Raw genomic sequence first — 25544 nt, forward strand, 5'->3', positions numbered from 1 at the left:
TTCACAAATAGCACGGAGCACCCACGGAGAATAACTTGGTCCGACGAATCCTTTATCCATCAACTCTTGCAATTGCACTTTTAATTCTTTTAATTCATTGGTGCCATTCAGTAAGGAGCAATCGATATTGGAGCGAAGACTGCATTACTTCAATACCAAACTCTACTTTTCTAATCGGAGGCAAACCCGCAACTCTTCCGGGAACACATCTAAATATTCACATACCACTCGCATCGATTCGATCTTTGTTTGAGACACTTTTGTATTCAACACATAAGCAAGATATGCTTCACAACCATTTTCAAACATTTACGAAGCGACATGGCGAAATCACAATTGGCATCACATTTGACTTATCTGTTTCAACCCGAAGAACTGTACCACTACTACACTTCAACTCAAGAATTTTCTGACTACAATCTATCTTGGCCTTATGCAATGTCAACCAATCCATCCCCAAAATAACATCAAATTCATCAAATGGCAACAACATCAAGTTGGCAGGGAAACACTGACCTTGTATCATCAAAGGACAATTTTGCATATTTTATCAACTATCACATGCTTGCCTAAAGGATTCGACACTTTAATCACATACTCACCAATTCAACACACAAATTCTTATCAGACACTAAATTCATACATACATACGAGTGAGTAGAACCAGGATCAATCAATGCAAGAACATTAGTGTCGTAAAGAGAAAATATACCAGTGATCACATCGGGGGAAGATGTTTCCTCTCTAGCTCGGATGGCATAAGCTCTTGCTGGAGCTCCCACTTCAGATCTTACAATCGTGTCTTTTGTTACACCTTTACCACTAGTTCCAGTCCCACATTTCTCGATGGTCTTCCTCTAGTAGTCACACCGCCGATCTCACATTTTGAAACTTTTCTATCTCTTCTCTTCTCGGACAATCTTTCACAAAATGATCTTGAGATCCACATTTAAAACATGCTCGGCTGATTAAATAACATTCCCCTAAATGTCGTTTTCCACAATGTTGACATTCCAGTCTAGTAGGTTTAACACTACCTACACTTGCCATAGAAGTCGCCTGAGCTTTGGAACCTGAATATTGTCTTCCTCGATCTCTTTGAAAATTCACACTAGAAACATTCGATCGAGTATTCATTTCTCTAGACTTCTTCGTTTGAAATTGAAATGACTTGCCCATTGATCTTTTTCTTGCATCTCTTGCTTCACTTTCCACCTTTCTTTTCTCTTTGCTCAATTCTTCAGCCTTGATAGCTCTTTCAACTAGTACTACTAACTCTTTAATTTCAAGAATTCCCACTAGCAATCGGATATCCTCGTTTAATCCATCTTCAAACCTTTTGCACAATGTAGCTTCATTAGATACACACTCTTGGGCATACTTGCTTAATTTGACAAATTCTCGTTCATATTCGGCTACCGTCATGCGCCCTTGTTTCAATTCAAGAAACTCTTTTCTCTTTGATCAATGAAACGCCGACTCACATACTTCTTTCGAATTCTTCTTGAAAGAAATCCCATGTAACTTTCTCTTTAGGCACCACTGACACTAAAGTTTTCCACCAATTATAAGCTGAATCCCTCAACAATGAGATAGCACATTTGAGACTTTCTTCCGAGTACAAGATAATTCATCCAACACTCGATGGTATTATCAAGCGAACTCGCTCTTCAGGATCATCATTTACATTAGCTCGGAACTCTTGGCTCCATACTTTCAATTTTGTCCACTGGAGGCTTTGAAAATCTTAACACTTCAGTTTGTTGAGGAGCTATGGGAACGACTTGAGGAATAGGAGGGGCGGAGGAGGTTGAGCATTAGGATTAGTTCTAACAAACTCGGTGTACCAATTGTTCATCATTTGGAGAAAAGCTTCTCGAGCCTCATCTCCTTGACCACGAGTCTCAAATCGACTTTCAACAGGCACATTACTTTGAGCATCATCACTGTATCTCGGTTAGAATCCATTACTATAAAAAAACATTTTAAGATGTCGAGTCGTCACACTATCATTATTCAATTATGGCATGTATAGATAGTCTATTACACTCGCTTCGTTAGTCCGAGAATCGACTAAACCGTAGCTCGATACCACTAAATGTAACACCCTTACCCGAGACCGTCGCCAGAATCGAGTACGAGATGTTATCCAATTTAACTTACCGATTCGGAGCATAAAAATTTGCCTTTAAAATTAAATTCACTGTTCACAACAAAACTGTCTACCTGCGTGACTTTCACTAATTTAATTATAACTCGAGTTACAGAACTCAAAATTTAAATCCGTAAATTTTCCCTGAAACTAGACTCATATTACTACTTACCATAAAATTTTCAGAATTTTTGACTTGGCAAATTATTACAGTTTATTCATTAAAGTATCCCTTGTTTCACAGCTCGACAGATCTGACCTCTCGGCACTAAAAATCAATTATCTCTTTGTACAGAATACATATAAGGTTATCGTTTGTTTCTTTTGAAAATAGACTCACTAAGAAATCTACACATATAAATTATGACCCATAATTCTTTCTGTACAATTTATAATGATTTTCAAAGTCAGAACAGGGGACTTCAAAAACCATTCTGACCCTATCTCACTAAAATTAAAATATCTCAAAATACAGAATTCCTTTGCCTACACCGTTTCTTTCATATAAAAATAGACTTGATAAGATTTAATTCCATATATAATTCACTCTCTAATTCCATTTCTACTATTTATGGTGATTTTTCACATTCACGTCACTGCTGCTGTCAAAGAAACTGCTTCTTTGAATTAGTTACCATTTTAACATACATAACACCAAAACATATTCTTTAATAGCTACTTCAATAGCTAATATTAGCTATATCATTTGAACATGCTCAAAATGATCAAGACCCCATACATGCCATAGTTTAAACATTTTGAAAAGCACATAATACCGAGATGATTATGATAGTGTGATACGAGCTCCGACGATCCCCACTTCGATCAAGTTCAAATCACTATATAACAAAGGAAAAGAAGAAATGTGTAAGCTATAAATAGCTTAGTAAGTTACATGTAAACAATAATTACTCATTTAATAATTAACACTTTTAACATATAACTAATCAAAACATTTCTTAGCAATTTCAATCACTTACACATGCACAATCTTACCAATTCACTTGCATATACATTTTCACACTTAACATTTCATATTCACTTTAATTCATTATTAATCCCGTTGAACAGTTGGAATATACACGGATACGTAGAGATTTAGCACATAAGTGCCACAATCGATATGTAGCGAAGCTACCACCGATATGTAGCCGGTTACCACCGAAATGTAGCCAAGCTACCACGATCAATAACACTGGAATGTCCACGGGCCTGCTCACACAAGTCGTCAGTGTCTGCAACACATGCTAGATCACCCAGCACCGGGACTCAACGTAACAACTGTAACAACAGTAACACTGGTCTCTAGTGACATGTCACTTGTATCCAATTCTATTCCTAAGTTCAACCGGAATTTACACTTAACACTTTATTACTTGAATAATTCATGAACAATTTTCCTTCCACATTCAATATTAATTCACATATCAAATATAATTCACAATTTATACAAATATAACTATTATTTACATATAACTTACCTCGGATGCAAAACGACTATTTTTGTAATTTAGTCGATAACTTTCTCTTTTCCCGATCACTTCCACTATTTCTTCTTTCTTGATCTATATTAACACAATTTAATACATTTTATCAACATTTCATTCAAATACAATTCATACACAACATTTTGGCAAATTTACATTTTTCCCGAAACTTTTCAAAATTCCACTTTTGTCCCTAAGCTCGTAAAAATAAAATTCACTAAATTTTAAATTTCAAACTTCACTAAATCATATTTCATGCTCATAACAGCCCTCAATTTCACAAAATCACAACTTTATGCACACTTTACCATCTTTCACAATTTAGCCCTTTTTCAACATTTTCATCAAAATTCATCTAGTAAAACTTGTAATTAACACTTCAAACATTCATTATCTAACATCACTAATCAATTTACAATTATATCATGAATGGGTCAATTTTAAACTTTAATTTCATTTAAATTAAATGGTAGAAACATGAAATTCAAGCTTCAATAAGCATAAAAATACGAAAATAATCAAAAGCGGGCAAGAAATCACTTACAATTGAGCTTAGGAAGTTCAAGAACCCTAGCTATGGTGACATGAATTTTTTTGGCAGCAAACGTCTGATTTTAAGAAGATGAACACTTGTTTTCATCTTTATTTTGTCTTTTATTCAATTTGGACAAAAATGCCCTTGACCCATTACTTAGATATTTTTCTAGAAATACCCTTTTGTGTCCATAACACTAATTCATGGTCTAATTGCCACATAAACACTTCCAATTTCATGCAATAATTCAATTAAGTCATTTAATCACTAATTAGACACACTTTGCATTTTTCTCGATTTAGTCCTAAAAATTCAATTAGGCACTAAATCATTAAAATTTTCTATCCATATTTTCACACAATATTTCAATCAATCAGTAACTAATAAAAATTTATAAAATTAAACTATTTCACTTCGGATTTGTGGTTACGAAACCACTATTCCGATTAGGCCCTATTTCGGGCTATCACAATTCCATTAATGGATTAATAGAATTTTTAACGACATTAACTAGTTCAAACAATAACATTAATTAGAGTGACTAAATTGAGAAAAAAATTAGCTAGAGTGACCAAAATAGGACAAACCTATTTTATAGTGGCCTTGGGTGTTGTTTACCCTTATGCTTTTATAAATGTCTAAAATTATTATTTTTTAGAGAAGAAATTCATTAATGAGAAATACAAAAGCAAAAGTGAACACGAAGAGGAGACGAACTACTAAATCCGAGCCAACAGGCTTACCCCTTACACCCAAATCTACCGTCTGCAATTTGCATTCGTATCAACATAAGCCATAATTTCAACATTCTTCAAGAAAGATGCAAGGGAAAACACATCCTATTATGTGTGGTTTGCATATAACAAAACCACTATGCAAGCGAGTGGGCCGCTTTGTTGGCACACCAAGTGAGTTGACAGACGCAAAATCTAATCTTTTAACATCAAACAATCATGTAGTAACACACTTAGCTCAGATGCATCAATTATACATGCTTTTTTCCTATCAAACTACATACCCATAGTAGCCCAAAACACATTAGAGTTTACCACAGATATGGTCTAGCTTTCGATAGTATGCATGCCTCCAAGACCTGATGAAAAACAAGGGAGCCACTACACCCCAAAATCCCATTACAAAGCCGAGAACTATGCTGACATAAAGCCAATTCACTTTACTTCCTTCCCTGCTACTTCCATTATTTGCAACGTCAATTGGAATACCTTTTGAGGTGCAGTTCTTAGTGAGAGGAGGTCCGCAAAGATGATTGCCCACGTAAGACAAGTTTTCAAAGCTTTGAAGCTGAGTGCTTGTTGGGATTTGTCCTGTCAAGTTGTTGTAAGACAATTTGAAGTGATTCAAGAAATTCAAATTGGAGAAACTTGGAGGGATTTCACCATTTAGTCGATTCATGGACAAATCAAGAGATTCCATTATCTCCATGTTGCCAATGCTATCTGGTATATTTCCTGTTAGGAGAATCCCTGAAAAATTTAAAGACAATAGTCCAACGAGACTACCAATTTCTTTGGGTATCTCTCCTGTGAGACTGTTAGCCGAAAGGTCCATGCTCGTAACAAGTCTTAGTGTGCTACCATATTCATCCTCTCGTCCTTTCAACACCAATAATGCGTTCAAACAAAATGAGGCAGTATATACATACACCCCAAGAACAAAATTATTGGTTTTGTTTGTTGTGGCCATTGCACTTAAATTATTAAAACATTTTGGAATAACTCCGGAAATGTTGTTGTGGGCAAGGTCCAAGTTTTGAAGAAATTGAAGATCACAAATTTTATGAGAAATATGTCCATCAAAGTTATTTGATCGAAGGCTTAGGATCTCAAGGTTTGAGAGCTTATCACCAATCCATGCTGGTACACTTCCACTGAAATGATTTTCACTAAGATCCAACATAATCAAATCTGAAGAATTTCGCAATGTGGATGGCAATTCTCCAAACATTGTGTTGTTTCGAAGGTTTAGCATTGTAAGATTTAGATGCCATAAAGAAGGTGGGATTTTACCGGTCAAATTGTTGCTTCCCAAATTTAAAAGGTCCAAACCCTGCCAATGATTCCAACAATCTGGAATATCTCCTGAGATAAGATTTTTATCAATGTAAAGAACTGCCATTCCTTTGCTACTTGATGAATTACAAACTAATTCAAAAAGAGATCCCGAAAATGAATTATTTGATAAAAGTAGAAATGGTAAAGTTGGGAATACTCTTGGCAATGGGCCTATGAATCGGTTTGAACTCAAATCAACAATGTTTCTCACATTCAAATATGAAATCTCTCCTCTAAGTTGATTCGAGGAAAGGTTTAAATGTTTAAATTGAGTAGGAAGGTTCAAAAACCAAGTGGGCATGACATCTGAAATTCCTGCATAGGAGATATCCAAATAAGACAAATTCTTTTGGAATTTTAGCCACTGGGGAAACTTTGGGCCAAGATGCCAGTGACCCAATTCGATCCTTTCACATTGAAATGGGGAATCCACTTTGATTTGGTTCAAATCTAAGCCGATTGTGTGATGCCTTCAGAGCTGTCAATCTCGTGAGATTAGAAAAATGGGTTTCTGATACAACTCCTTCTAATAGATTATACCCACAATCCAGAATTTCCAAACTTTCTAGTCGTCCCAAAGATAGAGGAAAAGTATCATTTAATTGATTTTCTGAAACATCAAACAACTTCAAAGATGGCAACTCCCCTATAGACAAAGGAATTTGACCATTTAATTGATTTTCTGAAACATCAAAATCCTCCAAAGATGACAATTGTCCTATAGACAAGGGAATTTGGCCGTTTAATTGATTGTTTGAAACATCAAACAACTTCAGAGATGATAACTCCCCTATAGACAATGGAATTTGACCATTTAATTGACTTTCTGAAAGATCAAGGTGAGTAACAGAGCTCAAGTTTCCAATGGCACTGGAGATTGTTCCTTGTAACTGGTTTTGGCCAAGACTAAGGAACTGAAGACGGTTTAAACTATACAAGGAATTGGGTATGGACGAATTGAGATTATTCAAACTAAGATCAAGAACTTCAAGAAACGAGGTGTTCCCAAAGTAATCTGGAATTGGGCCTTCCAAAGAATTGCCACTAAGATCAATGGACACAAGACCATGAAGACTAAATATCCACTTAGGTACTGAAGAAAAGTAGTTGAAAGAAAGATCAAGAACAACCAATGATTTTGTAGAATTGGCACTGATCGAAGATGGATCATCTTCTAAATCACAATGTGACAAGTGCAACTCTAACAAAGTAGGATGTTTGAATGTTACCTGTATCCAGTCATTTGCTTTAGAAAGAATCGCAGAGCTCAAATCAAGGTACTGCAAGGAAGAAAGCCCAGAAACCCATTGAAGACTTTTTGGTTCGAGATCATTACCTCCAAGATCAAGATACTGCAGCTTTGAGAGATTCCCAAGGTTATGAGGAATTGCTCCCTGAAATCGTGCTCGAGAGAGGTTAAGATATGTTAAACTCTCCAGCAAACCGAAAAATTTCGGGATATGTATGCTGCTAAAATTGTTATTGCGCAAGTCCAGGGAACTGAGATGCTTCAACTCCAGCAGTGAAGGATTTATTTTGCCTCCTAGCTGGGAATTGTAGTAAGCTTCCCATTCAGCATTTGTTGCAAAGCCATCAGGCTCGAAAGAGGAGCCAAGTGCGCTTGGTTGACGTGGCTGTGGAGTTATGGCGACGACACCATCCATTCACAAGAATCCCCACCTTCAACCCATGACGATAGCTTTGTTTGAAGGATCAATAAGATGATGCTTGAATTTCAAAAGAGCTTCTCTCTCTCAATGCAAAGTAGGTTGGAATTGGCATGACAAATGGTAAAAGCAGACATGGGAATGAGAAGAAGAATAGGGAAAAGGAAATAGGAAGAGGAGTAGTCATGGTTGCAATTGCCATGGCTCACAACTCCAAATATATAGACTAAGCTTTAGCTAAAACACAAAAATGCATGAAGCGCAAGGAAGTTTCTTCCAACAAAATGCATTAAAATGGAAATTTAATTATCCACAAAATGTTAAAAAGTAGAGCCAAACAAAAGTGTATGAAGAAAGTCCACTCCCACATTCTTTAAGACTTTTTAGGTCTTAAAAGCTAAAGGAGAAAAAAAGAATATAGACTTGAAAACCCGAGCCAAACAGAAGTCTACTGAAGAAAGCCTCACTCCCAAATTCTTTAAGACTTTTAGGTCTTAAAAGCTAAAGGAGAAAAAAGAAAGAAAAGGTAATGGAAAAGACGAATTTGAAGAAGAAAAGCAAAATGTTGATATTTTATAGAAATACTACTTCAACTTTGATTGAAAATAAATCAATTTATCTTTTATTCTACTTTATTTAACTCATAAACTTTTATATATAAGTTTCCAAGAAAGGAAGAGGAAAAGAGAAGGAAAAGAAAATGGAAAGCACGAAATTTGAGTAAGAAAAGCAAAAGTTTGATAAGGAATAGTACTTCAACTTCTATTGAAAATAAATCAATATATCAACCAAACATAATGTTTAGAAGCAGGTCAACTTAACCAAGTCTACGGAGTAAGATATTTTTCAGGGTAAATTACACTAAGGTCACACTAAAATACGGTTTGTCCTATTTTGGTCACTCTAATTTTTTTCTCAAATTTAGTTATTTTCATTAAAATAATTATTCAAACTAATCACTCGAGTTAATCAATTTGTCCTGTTAAAATATAAACGTAGTTTTTAATCCACAATACAACAAGCGAATCACATTCTATACTCCCTGTCGAAACCATTTTTTGAAAACAAAAATAGAGTTGACTTTTATTTTGAAAATTAAAAAAAAGGTAGTCAGTACCAACATTTTTTGAGGTGTGATCAGATCACCTTGCAATTCAATTGTTTTGATAAAATGTTTTGATTTTATTAAAATAATAATTTTGGTTTACGAAATTCAAGAAAAAACGGGTTCAGGCGTCAGTTACATGTGAGGAAGGATTAGCACCCTCGTCATTCCCAAAATTGGTACTTAATCAATTAATTAATATCTTAATGTCGAAAAATTAAAAATTTGGAAAGAAATTTAAAAATATGATCCTTTTAAAATCACTTAAAAATTTAAGGAAGGGTGCTCTTCTCGTTAATCGAGAAAAAGAATTATATCCCGTAAGTTAGGACACAATATCTGAAATTCCGAAATGAGAATAAACATCAAAAGATTTATTTATTTTTAGAAATTTTGATCATCTCGGTTTCGAAAAAGAAATCATATCCCGTAAGTTGGAACACGGTCCTTTTCTGATTCCCGAGATAATTTTAAGAAAACGTGTTTTTTTATTTAAAAAAAGGTTCGTATATTTGAAATTATCGAAAAATCGAGACCCCGTAAGTTAGGGTACGATCTTTTCGAAAATCCCAAACACTAAATGTTATGCTATCTTAGAAGCTTTTGGATAAAATGATTTCAAAACTTAAACCATATTAAACGTAACTTTTTGAGTGAATAAAGCGCGATGGAATAATAATGTACAATGCAAAGCAATAACTTGTAAACCAAAATGTACTCTAATATTATGTAAATACCAATAATCTCACAAATAATCAATAAATACAAATAAGCAATACAATACACAAGAGCAATAATCTCACATCACATATTATGTAAATACCAACCTTAATATTTGAAAGCTAGTGAAAAAGCTAATTAATTAAAAACCAAGCCGATTAACACAAGCCCAAACAAAATATACCAGTTTTAAAATAACTAAAGAAACGAATAGCGTGAAAGAAAGGCAATTATAATCAATAAATTGTATATATAAAATTTTAAAATAAATAATATATATAACAAAGTTTGAAATAGATTAAAACGAAGATAAAAATAAATACTATGTGAAATGATAATATCTAAATGAATTTTAAAATAAATATTGTATAAAAAGAAAATCAAAATAAATAGTGCACAAAATAATATACATATATATTTATCTAATAAGTAATATATGGAATGAAAAACTCAATATATATAATAATATGTACATAACGATATAGGTAAAAGTTGAAATAAGTAAAATATAATAAAATAATATTTTAAAAGAAATAAATTATATATATAGAAATAAATAAAATAATAATAATATGAAATCAATAATATATATAAAATAAAAATTTAATATAAACTATGTATGTATATATAAATAGTATTATATGAGAGTATTATTATATAAATTTTAAAACATAGCAATATATATAAAGAGGATTTTATAATTAAAATAAAACGTTAAAGAATAAATACAAATTATATTGAATTTACAACAAGAATGCATAAAATAATACATGATAAGTTCAAAATAATAATACATGATAACTTTAAATAAAAATACATGATAAACTTAAAATAATGTTAATGATAAATTTAAAATAATAATATATTATAAATTAAAATAATATTGATGATAAAAAATATATGCGCTTAAACATAAAAATAATGTTAGATTTAAAATTAAATTTATTTTTTTAAATGAATTTTAAACATAATAAAAATCGAGTACATTAAATTAAACAAGTATGGATTAAATTGTATTTAATTCGAAATTAAGAGGGAAAAATGTAAATAAAATAAAATTGAAGGCCAAAAGGGAACGCGTGAATAACATGGGGACTAAATAGGAAAATATCCCCAGCCCTAAAACGCAGCGTTTCATCATGGACCAAAATGAAACTAAAAGGAAATCATGCGGCCACAATTAAAGAAATAAAATGGATTAGATTGCCACAGTGCAAAAGCGAAGGGGCCTGGCGCGCGAATATCCCCTTCACGACAGAAACACGAGGATCTTGAGGGCAAATGGGTCAGATCTCGAGTCGCAGGCCTTATACGACGTCGTTTTGAGGCCACTGAAGTAGGGTTTTATTGTAATTGGGCTAAATGGTATTTGGGTTTTATTGTAATTCAGCAATCCATTAATGGATTAGTAAAATTTTTAACGACATTAACTAGTTCAAACAATAACATTAATTAGAGTCACTAAATTGAGAAAAAAAATTAACTAGAGTGACCAAAATAGGACAAACCTATTTTATAGTGACCTTGGGTGTAGTTTACCTTTATGCTTTTATACGTGTCTAAAATTACGATTTTTTAGAGAAGAAATTCATTAATGAGAAAATAAAAAAGCAAAAGTGAACACAAAGAGGAGACGGACTACTAAACCCGAGCCAATAGGCTTACCCCATACACCTAAATCTACCAATTTGCATTCGTATCAACATAAGACATAATTTCAACATTTTTCAAGAAAGATTCAAGGGAAAAAACATCCTATTATGTGTGGTTTGCATATAACAAAACCGCTCGTGCAAGCGAGTGGGCCGCTTTGTTGGCACACCAAGCAAGTTGACAGACGCAAAAACTAATCTTTTAACATCAAACAATCATGTAGCAACACACCTAGCTTAGATGCATCAGTTATACATGCTTTTTTCCTATCAAACTACATACCCATAGTAGCCCAAAGCACAATAGACTTTACCACAGATATGGTCGAGCTTTCGATTGTATGCAATCCTCCAAGTCCTAATGAAAAACACGGGAGCCACTACACCCCAAAATCCCATTACAAAACCAAGAACTATGCTGACATAAAGCCAATTCACTTTACTTCCTTCCCTGCTACTTCCATTATTTGCAACGTCAATTGGAATACCTTTTCAGGTGCAGTTCTTAGTGAGAGGAGGTCCCAAAGTTTTCAATCCCATTATTTCTCGACATGAGTGACTCGGATGTTGTAGACATAAAGTTTAACACCTTCTTTCACTACGCAAGCTATGGAACCAACTCCCATATCAAAGCAATCCCACAATGAAAATTGCCCTATTTGGGATAATACCACTTTCTCTTCCCCAGCCGGTTTCCTGCACTTATCAGCTATAACATGAAAGAAATGAAAAAGAAAAATTTTAAAAACCATACATGGTACGTACCTACATACATAGGTAAAAGTACCATAGAGCCCCCTATATTAGGAGTTGGATTATATATTACCCCTTTTATAAAAAAAATTGGACGAATTAATCCCAGTACGATAGATCAAAGAGCAAGCCGGTCATTTCTATTAAAAATTTCATCAATTTTTTCTGTTAAAAATTGACGTGAATGATGAAATAACTAGACAATTACATGCAGTGTGCCTAGTGTATATCATGTTGACGTATAAAGATAAATTTTAACAATGAAAATGAAAGTTTTTAACATAAGACTAATTTGCTATTTGATCTAAAGTACAAGAATTAATTTACTCATTTTTTAAGTAAAGGAGCACAATTTAGTCTGACTTATAATACAAAAGCCTCCACGATACTTTTACCTATCTCTATATATAACTAAAATTGAGCAAAATATGCACGTAAAAGCTAAGAAAAAAAAAAGCTAGATAAAGTAAATTCAAACAAGCATGAAAGTTTTTCCTAGCTCATGATGCTTCTTCAACTTGATTTTTATGTATATATACTCGCTCAAAATCGAATTTTATTCAATACTTTAGCTTTCTATTTCGACCATAACCCTTAAAAGATTTATCTAATCCCATGACCATTCATATGAAATTTTACGTAATGTTTTATATTATATTAGCTTTTACAAAATTAATCCCATTTATATGTTACAAAATTATAAAAAGTGACATTTTAATAAATAAATCTGAGCGAAACAGAAATTGATTCTAAAACTTTTAATGAAAAACTCGGTTCACCTTGCTTCAAACTCAATTTTTAAAAACAAAAAACCACCCGATATGGCTGGGGTGGATGGAATTTCGATAACTTGAAAGGATTTTTGTCAGGTATGTATTTCATACGAGTATATTAAAACTTTTATAAATTGTTTCATTTATTTTTGAAAGATTTTATGCGCTCATTCTCATATTTGAATGTTCCGAATCCAAATATATACTTTAAAATAAAAATATAAATAACTCTAAACAGGTATGCCAATTTGATCCATAAAAGTTAACAAAGAAGAGAACAATCAAGTACATTAAATTTTACAAACTTGAAATTAACTTGGAGATTTAAATTCCAACATTTACGACTTCTTTTATTTTCCAGACCAAATGCAAAAACGAGGACGTTTTGTGGTTGTCACCTGTCTTACTGAGAAGGGTGAGTCCAAGGATGAAGAGCAACAGCTGAACTCTTTTTTTTGTTGAGATCCATTGGCAACAGTTAGAAAATGACAGAAAAAAATTGGCTAATCCTATTTACTACTATTTCTGTTACTCCTAATTTGAAGGATCAAGGAGGAAGAAGACCAGATCTATGGCTGCCACGTCTACTCAATTATTAAGCTAAGCAACTGATGGAATTTATCAAACAACATTTTTTGCTGAAAATTATTTTCATTGTAAATTATTGAAATAAAACAAAACCTATTCATACATAATCAAAACACACTTTGATCCAATCTCCAGTAAATTATACCAACTTCAGACCAACATGTTTAGACATGCTTTTTTCCCATCAGACTACATATCCATAGTAGCCCAAGACACATACAGCTTTCGACCAACATGGTCCAACTTTCGATAGTATGCAAGCCTCCAAGACCTGATGAAAAACAAGGGAGCCACTACACCCCAAAATCCCATTACAAAGCCGAGAACTATGCTGACATAAAGCCAATTCACTTTACTTCCTTCCCTGCTCCTTCCATTATTTGCAACGTCGACAATTGGATTACCTTTTGAGGTGCAGTTCTTAGTGAGAGGAGGTCCGCAAAGATGATTGCCCCCGTAAGACAAGTTTTCAAAGCTTTGAAGCTGAGTGCTTGTTGGGATTTGTCCTGTCAAGTTGTTGTAGGACACATTGAAGTGATTCAAGAAATTCAAATTGGAGAAACTTGGAGGGATTTCCCCATTTAGTCGATTCATGGACAAATCAAGAGATTCCATTAACTCTATGTTGCCAATGCTGTCTGGTATATTTCCTGTTAGGAGATTCCTTGAAAAATTTAAAGACAATAGTCCAGCGAGACTACTAATTTCTTTGGGGATCTCTCCTGTGAGACTGTTATCTGAAAGGTCCATGCTCGTAACAAGTCCTAGTGTGCTACCATATTCATCCTCTCGTCCTTTCAACACCAATAATGCGTTAAAAAAAAAAGAGTTATCAGCTACATACTCCGCAACAAAATTATTGGTTTTATTTGTTATGGCCATTGCACTTAAATTATTAAAACATTTTGGAATAACTCCAGAAATGTTGTTGTGGGCAAGGTCCAAGTTTTGAAGAAATTGAAGATCACAAATTTTATGAGGAATATGTCCATCAAAGTTATTTGATCGAAGGCTTAGAATCACAAGGTAGAGCTTATCACCAATCCATGCTGGTACACTTCCACTGAAATGATTTTCACTAAGATCAAACATAACCAAATATGGAGAATTTTGCAATGTGGATGGCAATTCTCCAAACATTGTATTGGTTCGAAGGTTTAGCATTATAAGATTTAGACGCCATAAAGAAGGTGGGATTTTGCCGGTCAAATTGTTGCTTCCCAAATTTAGAAGGACCAAACTTTGCCAATGATTCCAACAATCTGGAATATCTCCTGAGATAAGATTTTTATCAATGTAAAGAACTTCCGTCAATTTCCCACTTGATGAATTACAAAGTAATTCAAAAAGAGATCCCGAAAATGAATTATTTGATAACATTAGAAATACTAAAGTTGGGAATACTCTTGGCAATGGGCCTATGAATCGGTTTGAACTCAAATCAACAGAGCTTCTCACATTCAAATATGAAATCTCTCCTCTAAGTTGATTCGAGGAAAGGTTTAAAGATTCAAATGGAGTGGGAAGGTTCAAAAACCAAGTGGGCATGACATCTGAAATTCCTGCACAGGAGATGTCCAAATAAGACAATTTCTTTTGGAATTTTAGCCACTGGGGAAACTTTGGGCCAAGATGCCAGTTACCCAATTCGATCCGTTCACATTGAAATGGGGAATCCAGCTTGAGTTTGGTTCAAATCTAAGCCGATTATGTGATGCTGCTAGAGTTGTCAATCTCGTGAGATTAGAAAAATGGGTTTCTGATACAACTCCTTCTAATAGATTATACCCACAATCCAGAGTTTCCAAACTTTCTAGTCGTCCAAAAGATAGAGGAAAAGTACCATTTAATTGATTTTCTGAAACATCAAATACCTCCAAAGATGATAACTGCCCTATAGACAAGGGAATTTGGCCGCTTAACTGATTTTTCGAAACATCAAACAACTTCAAAGATGATAACTCCCCTATAGACAATGGAATTTGACCATTTAATTGATTTTCTGAAACATCAAACTCCTCCAAAGATGACAACTGCCCTATAGACAAGGGAATTTGGCCGTTTAATTGATTTACTGAAACATCAAGCTGAGTAACAGAGCTCAAGTTTCCAATGGCACTCGAGATTGTTCCTTGTAACTGGTTTTGGCCAAGACTAAGGAACTGAAGACGGTTTAAACTATACAAGGAATTGGGTATGGACGAATTGAGATTATTCAAACTAAGATCAAGAACTTCAAGAAACGAGGTGTTCCCAAAGTAATCTGGAATTGGGCCTTCCAAAGAATTGCCACTAAGATCAATGGACACAAGACCATGAAGACTAAATATCCACTTAGGTACTGAAGAAAAGCGGTTGAAAGAAAGATCAAGAACAACCAGTGATTTTGAAGAATTAATACTGTTGAAAGATGGATCATCTTCTAAACCACAACCTAACAAGTGCAACTCTAACAAAGAGGGAAGTTTGAATGTTACCTGTACCCAATCAGTTGCTTTAGAAAGATTCGCAGAGCTCAAATCAAGGTACTGCGAGGAAGAAAGCCCAGAAACCCATTGAAGACTTTTTGGTTCGAGATCATTACCTCCAAGATCAAGATACTGCAACTTTGAGAGATTCCCAAGGTTATGAGGAATTGCTCCCAGAAATCGTGCTCCAGAGAGGTTAAGATATGTTAAACTCTCCAGCAAACCGAAAAATTTCGGGATATGTATGCTGCTAAAATTGTTATTGCTCAAGTCCAGGGAACTGAGATGCTTCAACTCCAGCAGCGAAGGATTTATTTTGCCTCCTAGCAGGGAATTGTAGGAAGCTTCCCATTCAGCATTTGTTGCAAAGTCATCAGTCTCTGAAAGAGGAGCGGCCAGGTGCAGTTGGTTGACGTGGCCTGTTGAGTTATGGCAGACGACACCAGTCCATTCACAGCAATCCCCACCTTCAACCCATGACGATAGCCTGTTTGAAGGATCAATAAGATGATTCTTGAATTTCAAAAGAGCTTCTCTCTCACTCTGAATGCAAAGTAGGTTGGAATTGGCATGACAAATGGTAAAACAGATAGCGGGAATGAGAAGAAGAAAAGGGAAAAAGGAAATAGGAAGAGGAGTAGTCATGGTTGCAATTGCCATGGCTCACAACTCCAAATATATAGACTAAGCTTTAGCTAAAACACAAATACATGAAGCGCAAGGAAGTTTCTTCCAACAAAATGCATTAAATTGGAAATTTAATTATCCACAAAGTCAAACAAAAGTGTATGAAGAAAGCCCCACTCCCACATTCTTTAAGACTTTTTAGGTCTTAAAAGCTAAAGGAGATAAAAAGAAAGAAAAGTAATGGAAAACATGGAATTTGAATAAGAAAAGCAAAATTTTGATATTTTATTGAAATAAAGTTTAGAAGCAGGTCAACTTAACCAAGTCTATGGAGTAAGTACAGCGGCGAAATTAGGGGCTTAGAAGGGCTTCGTTACCCTAAAATGAATTTTTTTCATAAGATCTTTTTAAAATTTTAAACTAATAAAGTTAAAATTACATTTTATCCTTTTGCAAATATAAAAATTTAATTTAATATTTAAAAATGATAAAGATATAGTCTATTAAAATGGTAGAATTATATTTTTTTATAGTAAAAAGTACAATTTAATTTTCACCTCCAAAAAAGTTTCTAGTTTGATCCCTGGGTAAGTCTCACTCCCACCCAAAATATATTGAAAAAAAAACCATTGTTAATATTCTTTTATTTTTTTCTCTATTTTTTTTTGTTTGCTAGTATTTTCTTTCCTTATATACAATAAGCAAAATGAAAAAAAAAAACCACTGTTAATATACACCACTAGTCTGTGTTGCGACGTCGAAGATAGTCTCGTGAATTCTCCATTATGCTCCCTATGTTGTGATATTGAGCACTCCGTGTTGTGACATAGCGATCAGTACCGGTTTATTACACCTTCTAATGGTCTCTTGCATACTTATAAAGTTCACTGGCTAACCCTTAGGCCTCATTTGGCCCTTAAGGTTAATAAAAGACTCAATTTACTCATTTTATTAACTTAAAAGAAACTTAAGAAAACGTAATTAAAACTTAATGAAACTACTAATTCGTTTCAAGCTCCTAAAGTGCAGAAATTAGTTTAATCTGCTATACCAAATTACGACAGATCATTCATTCATATATTTGTTACTTTATGTCGATGATATGTTGATTGCGACTTAGGACCCATCCAAAATTGAAAGACTTAAAACCATGCTTAATTCTTGATAAATGATAAAAGTAACTATTTTAATCCCGTTCTTAATGCGTTTTTGGATGACTATTTATACAAATTAGTGAATTTTATGCTTCTAATCTTTTAAATTCATGTTTTTATATTTAGGAGAGCATTTGTGAGCGAAAGGAGCAAAAAATGAGCTAAAATCGGACAAATAGAGTAGATTTTAGGAGCCACATGGGCTAGGCCTTCCCACACAGCCATGTGTCAGACCGTGTCGATTTCGTGACTCGCATCCCAAACACGCGGAGAAACACAATTTTTAGGCTTTCTGAGCATTCTAAAGTCTATAAATACCAAATAGAAGAAGAGAACAGGGAGCCATCAAAGAATATTGAAGAAAACAACTCGAAGAACACCATTGGAGCCAACTTTGAAGCGGATTTCCATCAAGATTGAATACCTCCTTTGAATTTCTTTTGAAGTTATTATGAGTTTCTTTAACTCCAAATTGTTGGCTAAATAATAGGAAAACGGTAATTATTGGTAATTTTAGTCCTTGTGGATACAATATCTTTACTTACCGTAGTTATACTATTTATCGATAGGTGCACTTACCTTTGTCGTATTTTTAATTAGTCACGTGATAAATGTGAAACTTACCCTGTTAGATGACAATCCTCTTTGTGACCCTAATGTGAACAATATTTATGATTTTAAATTTTTTTTCTCTTCCATCAATACGATGCTAGCCTCCAACTATCACTTGGGGTCCAGCTTCTTTGTAACTATTCAATTACTTCAAACTCATTGCCTCATAGTCTAATATATTAGATGCTTAAAACATATTGTGTCATGTTCTTCAACTTTCTCTAATTATACAGAATTTCAATTTTGGCTATCAATGAAACATGAAATATATTTAAGTCTTTTCCATTTTCATTGTCTTTTGCCCGTTAACAGCCGCTTGGGTTCCATCTTCTTTATCACAATCCAATGCCCTCCAACTTATAATCTGAATAATTAGATGCTTTAAAAATAGTGCCATGTTCTTCAACTTCCTCTAATTACCCATAACCCATCTCTGTTTCTTTCTATTTTGTTCCCTGAATTTCCATTTTGCTTCTTTCTCATACTTCCATCATGCCTGTCATTGGAGAGGCTGCTCTTTCTGGGTTTTTGAAGCTGCTGGTGCACAAATCACTCAACTCTGCACCCGACTTTGTTGCTGATCACAAGCAAGTCGACCAACAGCTGAAGCAGTGGCAGTCCATATTACTTGATATCCAAGTTTCCCCATGGTTAAATTTTCAAAAGAATTTATCTGTTTTAGATATCAATTTGGGTCAACAGCACACGTCCACCAACTGCACTTGGCCTTACGAGATATCCAAAATTTCTGCATCAGAAATATCTAAAACAGATAAATTCTTTTGGCCAAATTATAATATTAAAATTTATAAATTAAAAATATTCTAAATTTATATACTCTTTTGTATATTTAAGAAATAAATCCTTATGCTTTTTAAATTTATATTTAATTATTAACACCATTAAAATTCTCCTATTAAATTTACTACACATATTGTTTTTTTCCTTTCCAAATTGGCTGGTCATATCATTGGAGTGAGATTTACTCCATATCCTGTCAACTTTATTTCTCTTCTTCTTCGAAAGTTGGATTTTGTTGCAAAAAATGAAAATGAAAATGGAAATTATTTCTTCAATTGAGATTCATTTTATATTTTGATTATTAATATAAGTTTTTTCCTTTGATGGTTTCATCTTTTTCCTCTTTTCATAATTACCAAAGGGTAAGGTGTATATAGTCAAAATATGGGGCACGGAATTGTAAATACAATTAATTAGAAACTTACTTTGAAAGGAAAATTTCAACAGCCTACCAATTAGATGCTTTTTCCTTTTCTGGAAATATGGATCCATACTGTAAATGCAATTAATTAGAAACTTACCTTGAAACGAAATTATCTGGAAATATGGTACCAATGTATGTGAACAATATTTCTTTTCGCAGTTGCTAGCAATGGTTGGTACCATACTATCTATGTACTATATTTAAAGAAAGAGTTTGCAGAGTAATTGATTTTTGTGTTTCTCTCGTCCAGATATAGAAAAAAATATATGGAAATTAGCATGGTACCAACCATTGCTAGCAACTGCGAACATATAGAGTAAGCCAAAACAGCAAAATATTGTTCACATACATTGCCCCCATATTTTCCAGAAAAGAAAAATGCATTTAATTGATAGGCTGTTGGAAATCCCCTTACACGGTAATTTGTTACAACAGCAATCCGTTAGTGGATTAATGGAATTTTAAATAGCAGTAACTAGTTTGAACAATAATATTAATTAGAATGAGTAAATTGATAAAAAAAAATAAGAGTGGCCTTGGGTGTGGTTTATACTTATACTTTTATGTGTGTTTAAATTTACTAATTTTTTTGAGAGAAAAAAAAATATTAATGAGAAAGTCACAAAATAATAGCAAACACAAAGAAGAGACAGACTACAAAACCCGAGCCAACAAGCTCACCCCATACACCCAAACCTACCGTGTGCAATCCTCATCTGTATCAACATAAGATATAATTTCAACATTCTTCAAAGAAAGATGCAAGGGGAAAAACATCCTACTCCTTGTGAATTGCATATAACAAAGCAGCTTACGCAAGCGAGTGGGCCACCTTGTTGGCACACCCATGAGTCCCAAAAAAGTACAAACGCTAAAACTAATCTTTCAGCACCCAACAATCTAGCTCAGATGCATCAATTATACATGCTTTTTTCCTATCAAACTACGTACCCATAGTAGCCCAAAACACATACAATTTACCATAGATCTGGTCCAACTTTCGATAGTAAGCAATCCTCCAAGACCTAATGAGAAACAAGGGAGCCACTACACCCCAAAATCCCATTACAAAGCCAAGAACAATGCTGAGTTAAAGCCAATTCACTCTACTTCCTTCACTATTACTTCCATTATTTGCAACATCAGTTGGAATACCTTTTGAGGTGCAGTTCTTAGTGAGAGGGGGTCCGCAAAGATGATTGCCCACGTAAGACAAGTTTTCAAAGCTTTGAAGCTGAGTGCTTGCTGGGATTTGTCTTGTCAAGTTGTTATATGACACGTTGAAGTTATTCAAGAAATTCAAATTGGAGAAATTTGGAGTGATTTCACTATTTAGTCGATTCATGGACAAATCAAGAGATTCCATTAACTCCATGTTGCCAATGTTGTCTGGAATCTTTCCTGTTAGGAGATTCATTGAAAAATTTAAAGACAATAGTCTAAAGAGACTACCAATTTCTTTGGGGATCTCTCCTGCGAGATTGTTGACTGAAAGGTCCATGTTGGTAACAAGTCCTAGTGTTCTACCATATTCATCCTATTGTCCTTTCAACACCAATAATGCTTTCAAAAAAAATGAGTCACCACTGAAATAGGGCAAAGAAAGTTCAAAAAAAATTTCGTTTTTTGTGGCCATTGCACTTAAATTATTGAAACATTTTGGAATAACTCCTGAAATGTTACTGTGGGCAAGGTCCAAGTTTTTAAGAAATTGAAGTTTACAAATGACCATCAAAGTTATTTCATCGAAGGCTAGAACCACAAGGTTCAAGAGCTTATCACCAATCCATGCCGGTAAGATCAAGCATATTAAAATTCCAAGAATTTCGCAATGTGGAGGGTAATTCTCCAAACATGCTATTGTTTAGAAGGTTTAACATACAAGGATTTCTATAACCCAAAGTAGGTGGGATTTTTCCTGTCAAATTGTTGTTTCCCAAATTTAAATAAGCTAAAATTTTCCAATGATTCCAACAATCTGGAATTTCTCCAATGAGTAGATTTGTATCAATGTAAAGAGCTACCATCCCCTTTAATGATGGATTACAAATTAATTCAGAAAGGGATCCTGAAAATGAATTATTTGACAAAAATAAATATCTTAAACTTGAGACTACTCTTGGCAATGGACCTGTATAGCGGTTTGAACTCAAGTCAATAAAATTTGTTGCATTCAAAAACGAAATCCCTCCGGTAAGTTGATTATAGGTAAGATTTAAATATTTAAATTGAGTGGGAAGGTTCAAAAACCAAAGGGGCCGTATGACATTTGATATCCCTGCATAGACAAACTCTGTAGGATTTCTGATATTCCATCTCAATTTTATTATATGACAAATCCATCTCCTTCAATTTGCACAGATATTCAAGAGAGGTTGGTAATCTTCCTTCCAACATGTAATTACTAGAAAGATATGTGAGTAAAAGAGCTCAAGTTCCGAATGGCACTCGAGATTGTTCCTTGTAACTGGTTATCACTAAGACTAAGGAGCTGAAGACGGTTTAAACTGTACAAGGAGTTGGGTATGGATGAATTGAGAAAATTGAAACTAAGATAAAGAACTTCAAGAAACGAGATGTTCCCAAAGTAATCTGGAATTGGGCCTTCCAAAGAATTGCCACTAAGATCAATGGACACAAGACCATGAAGACTAAATATCCACTTCGGTACTGAAGATAAGCTGTTCCCAGAAAGATCAAGAACAACCAGTGATTTTGTAGAATTAACACTGGTCGGAGATGGATCATTGTCTAAACCACATTCTGACGAGTGCAACTCTAACAAAGAAGGAAGTTTGAATGTTATCTGTACCCAGTCAGTTGCTTTATGAAGATCCGCATAACTCAAATCAAGGTACTGCAAGGAAGAAAGTCCAGAAACCCATTGAAGACTTTTTGATTTGAGATCATTACCTCGAAGATCAAGATACTGCAACTTTGAAAGATTCCCCAGGTTATGAGGAATTGCTCCCTGGAATCATGCTCGAGAGAGGCTAAGATGTGTTAAACTCCCCAGCATACCCAAAAATATCGGGATATGTATGCTGCTAAAATCGTTATAGCTCAAGTCCAGGGAACTGAGATGCTTCAAGTCCAGCAGTGAAGGATTTATTTTGCCTCGTAGTTTTGACCGCTCGTAAGGTGAAAGAGGAGCAGCCAAGTGCAGTTGGTGGACGTGACCTGTTGAGTTATGGCAGACGACACCAATCCATTTACAGCAATCCCCACCTTCAACCCAAGAAGATAGCCTATTTGAAGGATCAATAATATGATTCTTGAATTTCAAAAGAGCTTCTCTCTCACTTTGGATGCAAAGCACGTCGGAATTGGCATGACAAATGGTAAAACAGAAAGCGGGAATGAGAAGAAGAAAAGGGAATAAGGAAATAGGAAGAGGAGTAGTCATGGTTGCAATTACCATGGCTCACAACTCCAAATGTATAGACTAAGCTTAGCTAAAACACAAAAATACATGAAGCGCAAGGAAGTTTCTTCCAACAAAATGCATAGGAAATTTGGTATGAAGGGAAATTTCAAATTAATTGCATTTAAATTTCCACAAAATGTAATATGAATTTGGATTATTAAATTAAAGAAATGCAATAAAGTTCTGTCAAACAAAATGGATGCTATCAAGGAAGTTTTTTACAAAACCCTAAAAGCAAAAGCATAAAAAAAGAAAGAAAAGAAAATGGAAGACATGGAATTTTTCTATTTGGCTATTACTATGCAAAATTTTGAAAACTAATACTACTTCAAATTTGCATAATGATTTTCTGGTCTTTAAACATTTGTCGAAAATAGATCAATTTATCTTCTATTATGCTTTATTTAATCTAAACATTTTTTTTAAAGAGAAGCCTAATGTAAATTTTTAAAGTTAAAATATATTCTAAGTTACTCCACACCTTATACATTTGGGGTTCATTGTCGTACTTTTATTTTTAAGAATCTAGTCTATATTTTAAATGTGTGACATTTGAAATTAAAAATATATATTCACTTTAATTTTTTCTTAATTTAACCACTCTTGTTAAAATAAAATTTCAAACTAATCACTCCTCTTAAAATAATTTGTTTTTCACTAATGGATTGTCGAGCCTCTTCCCTGTGTCTTTGTTTCCATTGCATTCTATCTCATCATATCACATTCTGTTCTGCGATATTTGAGAATCACCGTCTAACCTCGGTGTAGGTGTCCGGGGTAACCCTTTGTTCCATAGTTTTGAGGCTTTTTACAACCAGCCAATTAAGAGTTCTCAGATGTACTAGTACTAGCAAATGCCTCAAAGATGCAGTCATCAATTCTCTCGAGAGGCCACAATTATCGTGAGAAAACACATTAATTTAATGACGAGGAGCACATTTTTTCTATGCTACTAATACTTCTACTTGCTCTGCTATTTTGCTCAAGCTTGGCTGAGGAAGATTACGGGGTGTAAAACAAAAAAAAATGCTTATTTTATTTTGTTTTGGCCGGTAATACTATATATAAATATAAAATAGAAAAGTAAATATACGATAAATAATAAAGAAAAGGCCACCCCATTTCGGCAAAAGACCCACGCCCAAGTTCCATAGCTTTGGGTCCACCATCTCGATCATGATTTTCCTACCCAAGAGGGAAAGGTCCTTCCCTTTTGGGCTGGTTGTGGCCGAAGGGGGATTCAAACCCCTGACATCGTAGTTTGTAGCCACGTGCTCTAATCCTCTGAGCTACAGGCCCCATCTCATCTCCACTAGATCTATTCCAAGGAGTACCTTAGAAAAGGAACATTTCCTCTCCCCAACCATTTTCGGTTAAGAAGATGTGAAAGTGTCTTTTCTATAAGAACGGTCTGTTTCGAGGTGTGAAGTGGGAGAAGGGATTTCTTGGGGTTTTGACGTTGCACATTCATGACACTTTTTTTTCCTGACTTTTGATTAAAGTTTAGAAACGTCTCTATAATTAATCCAAAACACTTTATTTTTTAAAAAAACTAGATTAGAAGAAAAAAATTAAAATATCAACGGAATTTTTTATTGAATCTATACATATTACCGCCCCAACTTCGACTTCAATGTCATTTCCACCATAAGGTACCACCCCAACATCCAAAGACGATGATGATACCTACAAAAACAAATAATGAAGGATTCAAGCATTAATTATAGAAGAACCAACTCAAACAAGCAACTGCTTTTGCTTGCTTACATTGTGGCTAAAACAGTACACTGAAACATATCTGTACAAGCCCAAATTCTACCCGGCCCAATACCCAAACTTAATTACACAACCCAAAAAACAAATTAATCCATATCAAGCCCAATTAAACCCAAAGTCTAGCCCAAATCACATTAACCCAACTGGCCCAAATTACACCAGCTAACAAACTTTCAGCAGCAGAAACCCTAGGCACCACATGCCTGCCCCTAGCTGCCGCTCCTACCCCAAAGCCTATGCCACGCCTCTAGCGCCGCATGCGCTCCCTGCACTGCACGTCGCCGCCGGTCGAGACTCGCCATCACCACGCGTCTGACACATCAATCACCTGCAACACGCAAGCAAGAAAACAACAAAAGCAACAGACAAACGAAAAAGACAAAAAATAGAAGAGAACATATAGTTCGGCTATAAAAAGCCGAAAATGAAACCATTGTAATCCTCTCCCCGATTTTACGAATAAAAAGACAGCAGAAACTTTTTTTTAATCTTTCTTTTTCTTTCTTTTTATTAGTATTATTATTATTTTTTCTTTCAAAAAACGAAAATAAAAAAGGGAAAGCAAAACTTACCTGAGGCCTATTCGCAGCCCCGCCGTCGGTGGTCCTTCACCGTCGTCGGATTCGCGTTCAAAGGAGGGGGACTGAACCATTTTCCTTCGGACCCTCGGGTCAAGAAAACTCAACCCTTGAATACGCCGCGAAGCGAGGGCAAATAAAGGCCATCTTTTCGTCGCCGGCCTTTGGCCTCG

At 34.4% G+C, this 25544-nt stretch overlaps 1 protein-coding gene and 1 pseudogene across 8 annotated transcripts in view; both read right to left on the reverse strand.

Moving 5' to 3' along the window:
* The window catches only part of LOC105761397 (receptor-like protein EIX2), a 105746-nt gene that overhangs the window by 16223 nt on the left and 63979 nt on the right, over positions 1–25544 (reverse strand). For 2 of the 8 annotated variants that reach the window (XM_052623891.1, XM_052623890.1), the window contains exon 1: positions 15982–16647. In XM_052623891.1, the coding sequence (XP_052479851.1) occupies positions 15982–16632 (651 nt within the window). In that variant the 5' untranslated portion in view covers positions 16633–16647. The other 6 variants (XR_008190968.1, XR_008190967.1, XM_052623889.1 and 3 more) reach the window with 6 other exon arrangements.
* LOC105801354 (receptor-like protein EIX2) lies at positions 21901–23011 on the reverse strand (annotated as a pseudogene).

The sequence above is a fragment of the Gossypium raimondii genome, chromosome 11 (genome assembly GCF_025698545.1).
Source record: "Gossypium raimondii isolate GPD5lz chromosome 11, ASM2569854v1, whole genome shotgun sequence".
NCBI lineage: Eukaryota > Viridiplantae > Streptophyta > Magnoliopsida > Malvales > Malvaceae > Gossypium > Gossypium raimondii.